An 11769-nucleotide genomic window follows, 5' to 3' on the forward strand; every position below is an offset into this window, starting at 1 on the left:
TAAAGCATTGCTTTTCCCCATTTGATCTATACGTGTCTATATGCTGAACCCATGCATTGGTCTTTCATCCAACAGGAGGGTGGTGAAGCACTGGTGCAGGTTACCCAGAGAGGTGGTGGAATCTCCATCCTTGGAGGTTTTTAAGACCCAGCTAGACAAAGTGTTCGCTGGAATGATCCTGCTTTGTAGAGTGGGTTGGACTAGATGACTTCCTGAGGTCCCTTCCAACCATTGGCAACAAAGGGGGTGCACACGGGTGCACATGCACCCCTTGAGATTGGCGGTGCACCCCTTGAAAGAAGCACTGCCAATGCTGCTGGTGGCATCTGCAGACAGTCGCTGATTGCCTCTGGTCAGCACTCGCCACCCCCCACCCCCCCACTGCCGGGAGCTTCCCACTCGCCGCTGCCCGTGCCCCCACCACTGCTGCCACCTGTGGGCGGTCGCCATGCTCCCCCAGCCTCCAGGGGCACACTAGTTTATGCTTCCAATCCTATTTAAGTCGGTCTAATGAAAGATATCAGATTCACCCAAAGAACCTTGTCTGCCTATGTCCGTAGACCAATACGGCTACAACCTACACCCCTCCAACCCTAATTTTCTGTTATTCTATGATTCTGAAACCCCTCTGGGTAACCTGTTCCAGTGCTTTACTACCCTCCTAGTGAGAAAGTTTTTCCTAACATCTAACCTAAACTTCCCGTGCTGCAATTTGAAACCATTGCTCCTTGTTCTACCATCTGCCACCACTGAGAACAGTCTAGCTCCATCCTCTTTGGAACCACCCTTCAGGTAGTTGAAGGCTGCTATTAAATCCCCCTCCCCCGCCCCCCCCAGTCTTCTCTTCTCTAGACTAAGTACGCCCAATTCCATCAGCCTCTCCTAAGTCATATGCCCCAGCCCCCTAACCATTTTCACTGCCCTCCATTGGACTCTCTCCAATTACATAGATTTATAGATGCTAGGGTCGGAAGGAAACTCAACAGATCATTGAGTCCAACCCCTGTGTAGGCTCGAAAGAGGGCAGGGGTCAGATAACCCTAGCCAGATGCCTATCCAGTCTTCTCTTAAAGACCCCAAGGTAGGGGAGAGCACCACCTTCCTTGGAAGCCCATTCCAAATTTTGACCACCCTTACTGTGAAGAAGTTTTTCCTGATATCTCGTGTAAATCTGCTCTCTGTCAGTTTATGACCATTGTTCCTTGTTACCCCAAGAGGCTCCCTGGTGAACAGAGCATCTCCGATCCCTTGCTGTGTCCCCTAATGAATTTGCAGGTGGCCACAAGATCACCTCTTAGCCTTCTCTTGCAAAGGCTGAAGAGGTCCAGATCCCTCAGTCTCTCCTCACAGGGCTTGTCCTGTAAACCCCTAACCATACGAGTGGTCCTCCTCTGGACCCTCTCGAGTCTATCAACATCCTTCTTGAAGTACAGCACCCAAAACTGCACACAGTACTCCAACTGCGGTCTGACCAATGCCACATAGAGTGGAAGTATCACCTCCTTAGCTCTATTTGTCATACATCTGCTGATGCATGATAAAGTGCAGTTAGCTTTGCTAATGATTTCGTCACACTGATGACTCATGTTCATCTTGGAGTCGGCAGTGACTCCAAGATCCCTTTCCACTTCTGTGCTGCTGAGAGGGTCACTTCCCAGCCAGCAGGTGTGCTGGATATTTCTGCGCCCTGGGTACAGCATTCTGCACTTGTCCTTGTTGTACTGCATCCTATTGTGTACTGCCCACTTTTTTAACCTGTCCAGGTCTGCTTGCAATCGTTCCCTACCCTCCGGAGTGTGCACTTCAACCCACAATTTAGTATCATCCGCAAACTTGGACAGAGTACACTTCACACCCACATCCAAGTCACTGATGAAGATATTGAAGAGTACAGGTCCAAGGACCAAACCCTGTAGGGCCCCACTACCCACATCTTTCCAGGTCAATACCGACTTGTCTACTATCACTCTCTGGGTGAAACCGCTAAGCCAATTTGCCACTCACCAGACTGTGTAAACACCTATATCACAGCCTCTTAATTTATTTATGAGAATGGGATGAGATACTGTATCAAAGGCCTTGCTAAAATCCAAGAAAACGATATCTACCTCTACTCCTGCGTCCAAGCATTTTGTGACCATCATAAAATGAAGCCAGATTGGTCAGGCATGATCTACCTGCTACAAATCCATGCTGGTTTCCCTGCTGCATTATTTTTTCCGCTGGACTCCCACAGATATGATCCTTCATAATCTTTTCAAAGACCTTTCCAAGGATGGAGGTGAGACTGACCGGTCTGTAATTACTTGGATCTGCTATCACCAAGTCCAGTAAGGCATTTCCCCTAGTGGGACCGTATACCTCCTGCATTAGGTGAAGGTCCTGCACGCAAGTTAAGAACCTCTGCGAATGATTGGATTTGGCTGACTGCTCCTCCCAGCAGATATCAGGGTAGTTTAGGTCCCCCATGACAACCACATCCCTAGACTGTACGGCCTCTGAGAGCTGCCTCAAGTATTCCAAGTCTAGCTTTTCTTCTTGCTGGGATGGTCTGTAGCAGACCCCTGCCACCAAGTCCCTTTCCCCTCGACCTCCATGTATCCTAACCCACAATACCTTAACTTTCTCCTCCTCTGATCCCATTTTGATTAGGGTAGGTGTATAATGTTTCTTTACATAGAGAGCAACCCTGCCCCCTTTCCTCCCTACTCTGTCCCTTCTGTACAACCTGTAGCCCTCAATGTGTATCGCCCAGTCATGGGTAGGGTCCCACTCCAGTTGATCCCCAGCCTGTCCTGGTGTATGGGATCATTCCGTCCTCTTACAGAACCTGCTGACAATCTTCTCCTGAGGCCATCAGAAGCCAAGCAAGGCTGAGAGGACAAATGTGCAGCATATTTGATGTTGCAATGTGTAAGACACAAAGGAAACTCTGTCTCTAACACATGGGCAACTATTTTGGCTGGCAGACCACTTAACAAGTTTTGGTGAGCTGTTGAGGGCTGCACACATATAATCTTCCAGAAGGTATCGTTTTAACATATTATTTATAAAAAAACCCAAATCGCATACTAAAAATCAAGCATCTACTTTAACATTTTAATTTTATTTTAAATAATAATTTTGTCCTTTTCTATGTGTTTTTGCATAGTGTATATAGAGGTGGTTGCATACTGGCTCAAAATAAAGTGTTACTCTTCTATACTGTGTTGGGGTTTGGTGGGGTGAGGAGGCTTGGGCAGGTGTGGAGTGTGCACGTGTGTGCGGGAACTAGTGCATAAAGGGCAGGAGGAGGAGAAGCCACTGGATGCAGAGGGAGCTGAGCAGTACCCAGGAGTAGCCCCGCTGGGAAGCTGTGCATGCAGGCCAGGGCCAGGGCTGTCAGCGGGCATGGGTGGAAGTGTGGCACAGGCTGCCCTGGGTGGAAGCAGGCAGGGCTTAGTCCCATGAGGAGCGGTGCAGTTGGCAGGCTGGATCCAGCCCATGGGCCATATTTTGCCCACCCTGCATCTGGACTTACCCCCACTGAAGATGCCAGATGTTTCAGGTGAAGTTTTGGTGGGTGTAGAGACAAATCTTTTCCCTTTCTGGTACTTGCGGAAGGACTCCATTACCCTCCAGTTGCAGTATCTGAAAGGGAAATGTTAAGGCAAATGCAGCACATTAACAGCCAAACCCTTAATTTTTATGAGGATTGTGGCTGGAAATAGCATCCCATCTGCACTCATGGTTTCTTTGGAAGGAGGGAGAGACAGAGTCTGGCAATAACACAGCTTCCCCTAAACCAAGAGAGAGGCACATTTACCTTCTCCAGAAGTATATCAGGACTGGGAACACAGTAAGTATGACCCCATGATAGAGGCTGCGATCCACTGTCGCCTTGGAAGTTAAGTTTCGGATGTAGTCTCTCTGTCCCTCCGTTATGTTCACCTAGCCACGGAACAGAGGCTACGTCACAAGTGTGGTTTGACATATGGGCAGCAGCCCTACTGAACACATACACTGTCCTGCTGCCTGCCCTACTAGCATCCCATCTGCACTCATGGTTTCTTTGGAAGGAGGGAGAGAGAGTCTGGCAATAACACAGCTTCCCCTAGACCAAGAGAGAAGCATGAATCTGAATCTGCTGTCAACTTAAGAAACATTGCTATAACTCAGAAGTGTCCAGAGAGCATGCTTGTCTATTTCCTAGCTAAGCAGCCAAAAACCAAAGGAAATCCATGTCTGTCCCTTTCATCTAATCCCACCACCCTAAAAATCCCTGGACATAAGGATAAACAAAACAGCAGCACACCACAGGTTGGATATCAGTGACCTCTAGCGGTCACAGACTGAAAGGATCTCCTCCATTGACTGCAGTGGCAGCTTATGTGCTTCTACCCAGGCTTGAAGGAGTGTGGAGGTTGCTCAGTTTCCATTGCCATTCAGTCCTCACTCTTTCTGGATTGCCATGAGGATCAGCTGTGACAGCAGTTTTTCATGATAAGGGGCTCCTGTCCACTAAGACCTGAACTGATGCCACTGCCTGATTTCAGACCATGTCATGGACCAGTCTTCAGAACTGGAGTAGGTTTTGCTAGAGCAGATTCAATCCTATTCCTCATTCCACTTGTCAGACAGACCCCAATCTAAAAGGTTCCTAAGTCTTCTCAGTGGTAAGCATGGTGGACATATTCCAGCATCCTACCCGCAGCTTAGGGGGCACCTCCGAGTGCAGGAAGACTTTAGCGATCATGACTGCTTTGCTCTTTAAAAAGGCAGCTTCTTTCTCGGAGTACATTCCGCAGGTGGCTAGTGCTGCAGCTGAATCAGACAGCTTACAAAACCTACAATGGAAAACTGTTAAGTATTTTATATTACATTTCTTTGGAGTAGAGACAAGGACCAAGATCTCCTCCCTTCCAGCTAAGTGGCCTAGCAATTAGAATAAATGGTAATACTCACTCTCTGGCCCAATGGATATGTTAGTCCATGAAAAGTGGAGAGCTATAAAGAGGAGCACCCCTGCCCCCCAAAAACCTACTGTTTGATGGCCAGGGCTGAGCTAGTGGAGCAGAGGATGCTTACTTGTCAATCTCCAGGAAGAACCAGAGGTCATTGACTAGAAAGCTGACAGTAATTAGTCGGTTTAAGACGCGGCGCTTTATAACTGCTGCTTCAACATCCTCTCCTGTGCTGGTGGTAGGCATGTTCTGGCGGGGGCTAGACCCTACAAAGTTAGTGCGTATGGAGCTGGAGGGCAGATCTGAGAGAGCAAAATGGAAGATGCAATGAAATCTTCTCTGTTGGTGTCCTGGAGTCGCTATCTAAGGTATGAGGCAAACAGTGAGTTTTAAACACTATGGGATGTTTTCCAGCATCACATTTTCCAGCATCTTATATACAATATTGCAGCTTTAAATAATTTATCTTGCTTGAACCAGGAGTGGGTGTGTTGCATTTGGACTGGAAGTAAGAGTGAGACTCAAATCCACTGGTGCAGATGTCACTGGCCTTGCTGTTTCTTTCAGTTATGCACATATGGTGTCTGCCTACCAACTTACCCCAAGACCTTAAAATATTTCTGACAATACCAACCTGTATCCTAACCCCTACCCCACCTAAAGTGTTCTTTCCTATATATGTTAAAGCACTACACCAAGGCATTACATGAAAAGGATTTATGCTACTGCTACAGGTAAGTCACCATATGGTAGATGTTAATGTCTGTAGCCAGGGGCTAAGGGCATGTTGACACAGCCTCTGACTGCTAGGGCGCACTGCCACAAAACTGCCCATCCTTTTGCTCCCATTCCATATGTGCCAAATACTGAAAAATGTACAGCAAATGCAATGAGAGAAGCTCTGGATTGTGCCACAAAGCATGCCTGGGAAAGAGCACTGTGATGGGTGCACACCAAACAGGCCTCATGGCATTCTTTGCCATTTGGCATGTGCAGACCAGGAGCAAGTGGCTGGAAGAGAGGAGGGGAGGCTCTCATGGTTGTGCTCCCTAGCAAGATCAGAGGCTGTGTAAACACTTCCTATGCTGCTCCACAGACTCACTACTACAAGCAGTAGCTGGGAGGCGCACTGGGTGAGTCTGGATTATTCCCAAAGACAGAGTTGGTGCCCAACTGGTGGGGCCTGGTCTTTGAACTGTGATGCCTAGGTGATGTTACCTAATGGGTGTATAAAAAGCCCACTTGCATGTGTGCTTAGATTAACACTAGGTACCCAGGTACTTGGTTTAGGTGCCACATGCCATCTTGAGTGCTCTGCTCTCCTAGACTAGAGGCCATGAGTCCCTTCTCCAGTGGCTAATTCCTTGGGAGCAGATTCTTGCTATGGACAGAACAACCCAGCAGCTTCATTTGTTCTGAACCAGGTGGTATCCAGGCTTCTCACCTGCTTTGAACAGAGGACTCCCTGGTAAGAAAACACCCTTCCACACAAGAGGTCCTGAGGATAGGAAGGGAGCAAGGCATGGATCTAGACATACTTTCCTTTTTGTTTGTTAGCTCCCTGTGGAGAAAGGTCTCAAACACTCTGCGAGATTTTGGACTGGCCATCTCCCTCTGGAACTTGCAGATGCTCCTGATAAAGGCACGTAGCATAAACCAGACTCTTTTCTGTGTTAGAGAGCATAGATGGTTTCAGCCTACACATAGCACTACAGCAGTTACTGAGGCAGCAAGGGAAGGCAGTAATTAACTGTGGGCTAGATGGGGATGCCTTAAAATAATTATCCCAGTCCTATCCCCCAAGGTCTGAATGATGAAGGATCCCCCTCCACGAGCACCTACGATTATGAACTAAACCACTATGTGAAATCACTGAACTCCACAGAGGTCTTTTCCTGCAGTTGACCTTACAGGACTGGGCCTATAGATATTAACTCCCTCTCTGGCCATTGTTCTGCAGCCCTGCATGTGCTCTTCTTGCCTGACACCCTTTGCATTTACATCAGCACATCTGCAAAACATACTGGCCGTCCCCTCTCTGGCACATTATCACGTCACCAGGTTCTCCTTACTCACCAGGTTGTCCTTCATGAAGGTTCCCTTTCTCTGCTTTTTGACAGCGTGAGTCTCATAAACATTGCTCCCAGGGAACAGGTCTTGGTACATATGAAACCTGCCAGAATGGACCCCCAGGAATGTGAAAGCATGCCAAGGGCAACCAGACTCACTGCCCTTGAAAGCTGAAGGTGAGGTTAGTAAAGGTTGTTATCAGGAGAAAGCAGAGCAGGGAATTAATTTCTACATTGATCAAGACTCTTTATGCCACTTCCATTTTTGTGGGGAAACTTGAGGCAGAAGGTGAACCTAAACAATATCTGGGGCCCCTCCCCACAAGCCTCTCCTGCTAACCACAAGTTAAAGCATATAGGGGCTGCCATTTCTGTGTAGTACCCTGCTCCTGAACTCCCGGTTAAGAAAGGACCGTCATGGCCTGCCCTTAACATAACATGTACATATATTTGAATATTAAAATGAACAGACTCAACCCTACTGTCCTTATACAGGTAGCCTCCACTCCATCAGCTGCAAGTCTTTGCTGGGGCCAGGCAGGACTGAGTTAGCACTTTGAGATTTAGTGTCGGCCTTGCTGTCTTATTTTCCAACATTAGCACATATATTTGAGCAGGCTACTTTATAAACCTATGAACAAGGTGTAGAGAAAGCAGTCTAATGCTGAAGTGTTTCCCCATGTGGGAAATGTGGTTGTGTAACCACTATTAAGTAATTTAGCAACAGTGCCCTGCATCTCAGGAAGGCTCAGGAGCCCTTACCATTTCTCGTCCATTGCTTTCATGACTAAGTGCTGTGCTGTTATTAACATGGAGCTGGTGACCATGCTGGCCTTGGCTATTTCTTTGATGATGGGAGCATTGCACTGCAGCAGTTCCTCTGGAAAAGACACAGGATAACTTCCTATCATCCACATGAGCTGTGTTATAATTTCTGAATTATCTAGAAAATTACTCCCTCTCTCTTGTCAAGGTCACCTTGTGACCTTGTACTCAGGTCACAAGGACCCGAGTCGTCATCATCCATCACCCTGCTTAATATCACTACTCATTCTATCACTTTTACTGAACACATTTTCCATTATTGCTTAGCTTATTTTTTTACTATTTTGCTGCATGTTCAAACCCATGCCTATGTCTGTAAAAATACGCTTAGGCTCCTGCCACATTTTACATATATTATGCAATTAATTGGTTTATTGCACAATAAATTTACACCAGCCACTGATGCAAAGACCAGCCACACACACAAAGTATTTACCACACAAGTCAACGGTTAGTTGTGCAATAAATTTAGACTGGCCACATATGCAAAGTAATTATCATGCCATAAAAATGTCCATCCATCTATAAAAAGAGTAAAAAGAGCCAACCAGCTACAAATTTTGTGCTTGAAAACGTGTAACAACTTTATAGCTGGTTTCAATCCAGCTAATTTGGATGTGTGGTAGGGTCTTCAGAGATAATGGTACCTTACACACATTGTAAGTGTTATAACTGAGTCCAGTAACAGCTAATGGAGACAAGGAAGCATTATTCTCCCCACAGCAGGAATCTCTAGGTGAAGTTCATCATAGAAATCACAGAAAAACAGGACTGGAAGGGACCTACATAGGTCACCTAGTTCAATCCTCTGCCTGAGGTAGTATCATCCTTAACCAAACCAGTAGCTCCCTGAGTAGGGCCATAGGGTGCTAGGTGCCTGTAAGGACAGGAGTCTTAGGAAACAATGAAATGAAGAGAAATAAAATGAGAAATAAGATCCCTGCTGAATAGAAGTCACACTAGACTGGGTAGTGAGGATTTTCAAGACTGTATACTCTGCTACAAAGTGGGACCTAAATCCTGCAGCAAGATCTCTGCATTCAGCAGAAATCTGTGGTGCAGCTAGCTGGAAATACAGCTGAGGGACAAGAGTCTCTACCTCACCTGGAGCAGTGCACAGAGACCTTAAGCCAGTCCTTGATAAGGACTCCTCCAAGGATTCTTCCATTGATGGGGAAAACCAGTGTATTAATTTATAGTTTTAATAGCTCTGGCACTGTTTCAAAACCAGTTCTTCCATGAATTGACTCAGTGTAACATGAGCTGGTCACCTACCTAAACAAACATTTTACTGTGGATGTAGCTGTACAACAAATTACTAAATCCCCATTAGGGCTGTGTGAAACAGCACCATTTCGTTTCAACTTCCGTTTTGCCGTTTCAAAGGGACAGCGTTTCATTTCGTTTTGAAGCACTGTTCCGTTTCGTCAAAACTGTTTTGCTATTTCAACATGTTTCGATGTTTCACCCATAGGCTCTAATGGGGAATCATGAAAATGCCTATAACTTTGTCATTTCTTGCCTGATTCGGATGAAAATTGCAGGGATGGTAGCTCCTTCTGAGGGCATGAAGCCTACCAAGTTTCAAGGAAATAGGTGCAGGGTTTTTGTGACACTGCACCTCAAATAGTTGAAAGCAAAACTTGTTTCACTTGCTGGCAGTGGCAGCCTGCTGTCATCTCATGCACGGATCTGGGGGCCTGCACCCCCAGGAGGGCTGTGCTGGACTCCTCCCAGGGGTGGGATGACAGGAGGCTGGAGGAGACAGGAGGCTGCCACTGCTGCCTGGGTGGCAGTGCTGGGAGGGCAGGTGTGTGGAGGGAGGAGGCTACAGCAAATTTTGGGGTGGCAGCAGCCCCCTTTCCATCGCTGCAGCCTGCCCTGAGCACCAGGGAGAGCCTGGTGCTTCCCCTGCTGCAGCCCTGGGAGCAGCGGATGCTGCCTGTCTGCAGCTGCTGGGCTGCACTGCACCAGGGGGTTCAGGGCACGATGATGCTCAGCACCTGCAGGCAGGTGGTATCCTCCTCTCCTGGGGTGGCAGTGGGCTCCTCCCGGTGCTTGGTGGCAGCACTGGGAGGGCAGGCTGGTGGAGCCGCTTGGAGTGCAGCCCTGGCCTGGCTCTCCGCCACCTCCCGCCCCCAGGCTCAGCTTCGTGGGGCTGCAGAGCCTCCAGCCGCTGGGCTGTGCTTGCCAGGGCAGCCCCAGGGAGCTCAGCCCGGTGGCGGGAGAGCTAGTGGCGAAGCCACTCGGTGCGTAGCTCTGATGAGCAGAGCCCGGTGGCAGGAGGCCCCACAGCCCCACAGAGCTGAGCCTGGCGGCAGGAGGCGGCAGACAGCCACTGGCCAGGGCTTCACTCAAAGTGCCTCCGCCACTGGCTCTCTACAGCCCCCCACTGCCAGGCTCAACTCTGTGGGCTGTGGAGCCTCCCACCGCCAAGCTGTGATCTCCAGGGCTGCACTTGGAGTAGCTCGGTCACTGGCTCTCCCGCTGCCTCCCACCACTAGGCTGAGCTTCGTGGGGCTGGAGGAGCTGCTTGGATCGCAGCCCTGGCTCTCTCCCGCCTCCCGCCACTGGGCTGCACTCCAGGTGACTCTGCCAATCCCATGGAGCTGAGCCTGGTGACAGGAAGCAGCGGGAGGTGGGGGAGAGCCACTGGCCAGGGCTGCGCTCGGAGCCAGGGCTGTGCTCCAACCGGCTCCGCCACTGGCTCTCCCACCACCAGGCTGAGCTCTGTAGGGAAGACCCTGGTAGAGCCCCCTAGCATTGCCCCAGCTCCAAGTTCGATTCCCCAGCTCTCTGATCGCTTCCCCCAGCTCTTCCTAGGGGGCATGGGCTCCTGGATCTGCACGCTGGGTTTCAGCAGTTGTCACTGTGGTTTCAGTGGCAGCTTACTGAAACCCCGCGCACAGATCAGGGGCCCACGCCCCCTGGGGGAAGCAAAATTTCGCACCCCCCTAATCCCCATCACCTAAACAATATGGAAATGAGGGAAGTTGTGTATGCCCACCATGGGTACTGGAGGATACTACACTTCCTCCGAACAGCCCTAGTGAAAGTTCTGCATATCTCCTTGCCAGAAAAAACCTTCTAGGAGAGACCATCTCCTTTGCTTTAACACTCAGCTAGAAGCCTTGATCAGTTTTGCTTTCCCTGGAAGCCCAGCCCCACAGAACGGCAGGAAGAGATTCTGGATACCAGGAGGGGTTATGGAGTGGAAGAAATTCTTGACAACATGGGTGATTGCATCTCGCAGAGCGTTGGCATTGGTCTGAGCACTCATCTTCTCCACCGCAAGCCAGAACAGCAACGGATGTTCAGAGTTGTGTCGAATGAGAAATTGCTTGAAGTATTCCAAGTGGACAGCATTGTGCAGAACTTCCAAGAAACACCTGAAGAGAAGGAATATACCGGCTGAGATGACAGTTCCACTGCATGGGACCTTAAGAGCAGGACCTCCATGCCAGCTTCTCCACTGGCACAGTAAATTTTTGTCTGATTTGCAGAGATAGTGAAAAGCCTAGAAACTTAGTGCATGGGAATGGGCAAACCAAGGCACTGCCACAGAGCATATATTTTCTCTAACACTGGAAAGCAGATAGCTGCCTGATACTTATCTACTAATTCACTAGGCATTATGGAATCAAGCCTCCTGCCATGCTCCCATGTGGCAGATGAAACCTCCAATGGGTCAGTAGTTTCAGGGGAATATACCCTATGAGGCTGACTCCAAATGGAATCACTCAGCCATTACAGTTTTGGTGTAAATCATGGAGACTGTCACGGTGGGGTCCTCTAGGAGGGCCGTGATCTCCTCGAGGTCCCTTGCTCCGTGTCAAGGCCGGCCCAAGACCCCCTCTTATTCTCGCCCGCCATGTCTTTGCTGTTTATATATAAGGTTGAGAGGCTGCCTATGACTCCCTGGGCACGGCTAC

The 11769-nt window shown here is 48.9% G+C and overlaps 2 protein-coding genes across 5 annotated transcripts in view; one reads left to right on the forward strand and one right to left on the reverse strand.

Annotated features, from left to right (window-relative positions):
- RNASEL (ribonuclease L) overlaps window positions 1-11769 on the forward strand; it is a 93391-nt gene that overhangs the window by 39681 nt on the left and 41941 nt on the right. The window lies entirely within an intron of this gene.
- Window positions 1-11769, reverse strand: part of RGSL1 (regulator of G protein signaling like 1) — a 62511-nt gene that overhangs the window by 10198 nt on the left and 40544 nt on the right. Inside the window, exons 11-18 of the mRNA XM_025206166.1 lie at window positions 11033-11226; window positions 7775-7892; window positions 7020-7116; window positions 6482-6611; window positions 5068-5245; window positions 4688-4826; window positions 3806-3930; window positions 3521-3630 (exon numbers count right to left, since the gene is read on the reverse strand). Coding sequence (XP_025061951.1) covers window positions 3521-3630; window positions 3806-3930; window positions 4688-4826; window positions 5068-5245; window positions 6482-6611; window positions 7020-7116; window positions 7775-7892; window positions 11033-11226 — 1091 coding nt within the window. The remainder of the gene's footprint in view (window positions 1-3520; window positions 3631-3805; window positions 3931-4687; window positions 4827-5067; window positions 5246-6481; window positions 6612-7019; window positions 7117-7774; window positions 7893-11032; window positions 11227-11769) is intronic.

Source organism: Alligator sinensis, unplaced genomic scaffold (assembly GCF_000455745.1).
Source record: "Alligator sinensis unplaced genomic scaffold, ASM45574v1 scaffold471_2, whole genome shotgun sequence".
Lineage (NCBI taxonomy): Eukaryota > Metazoa > Chordata > Crocodylia > Alligatoridae > Alligator > Alligator sinensis.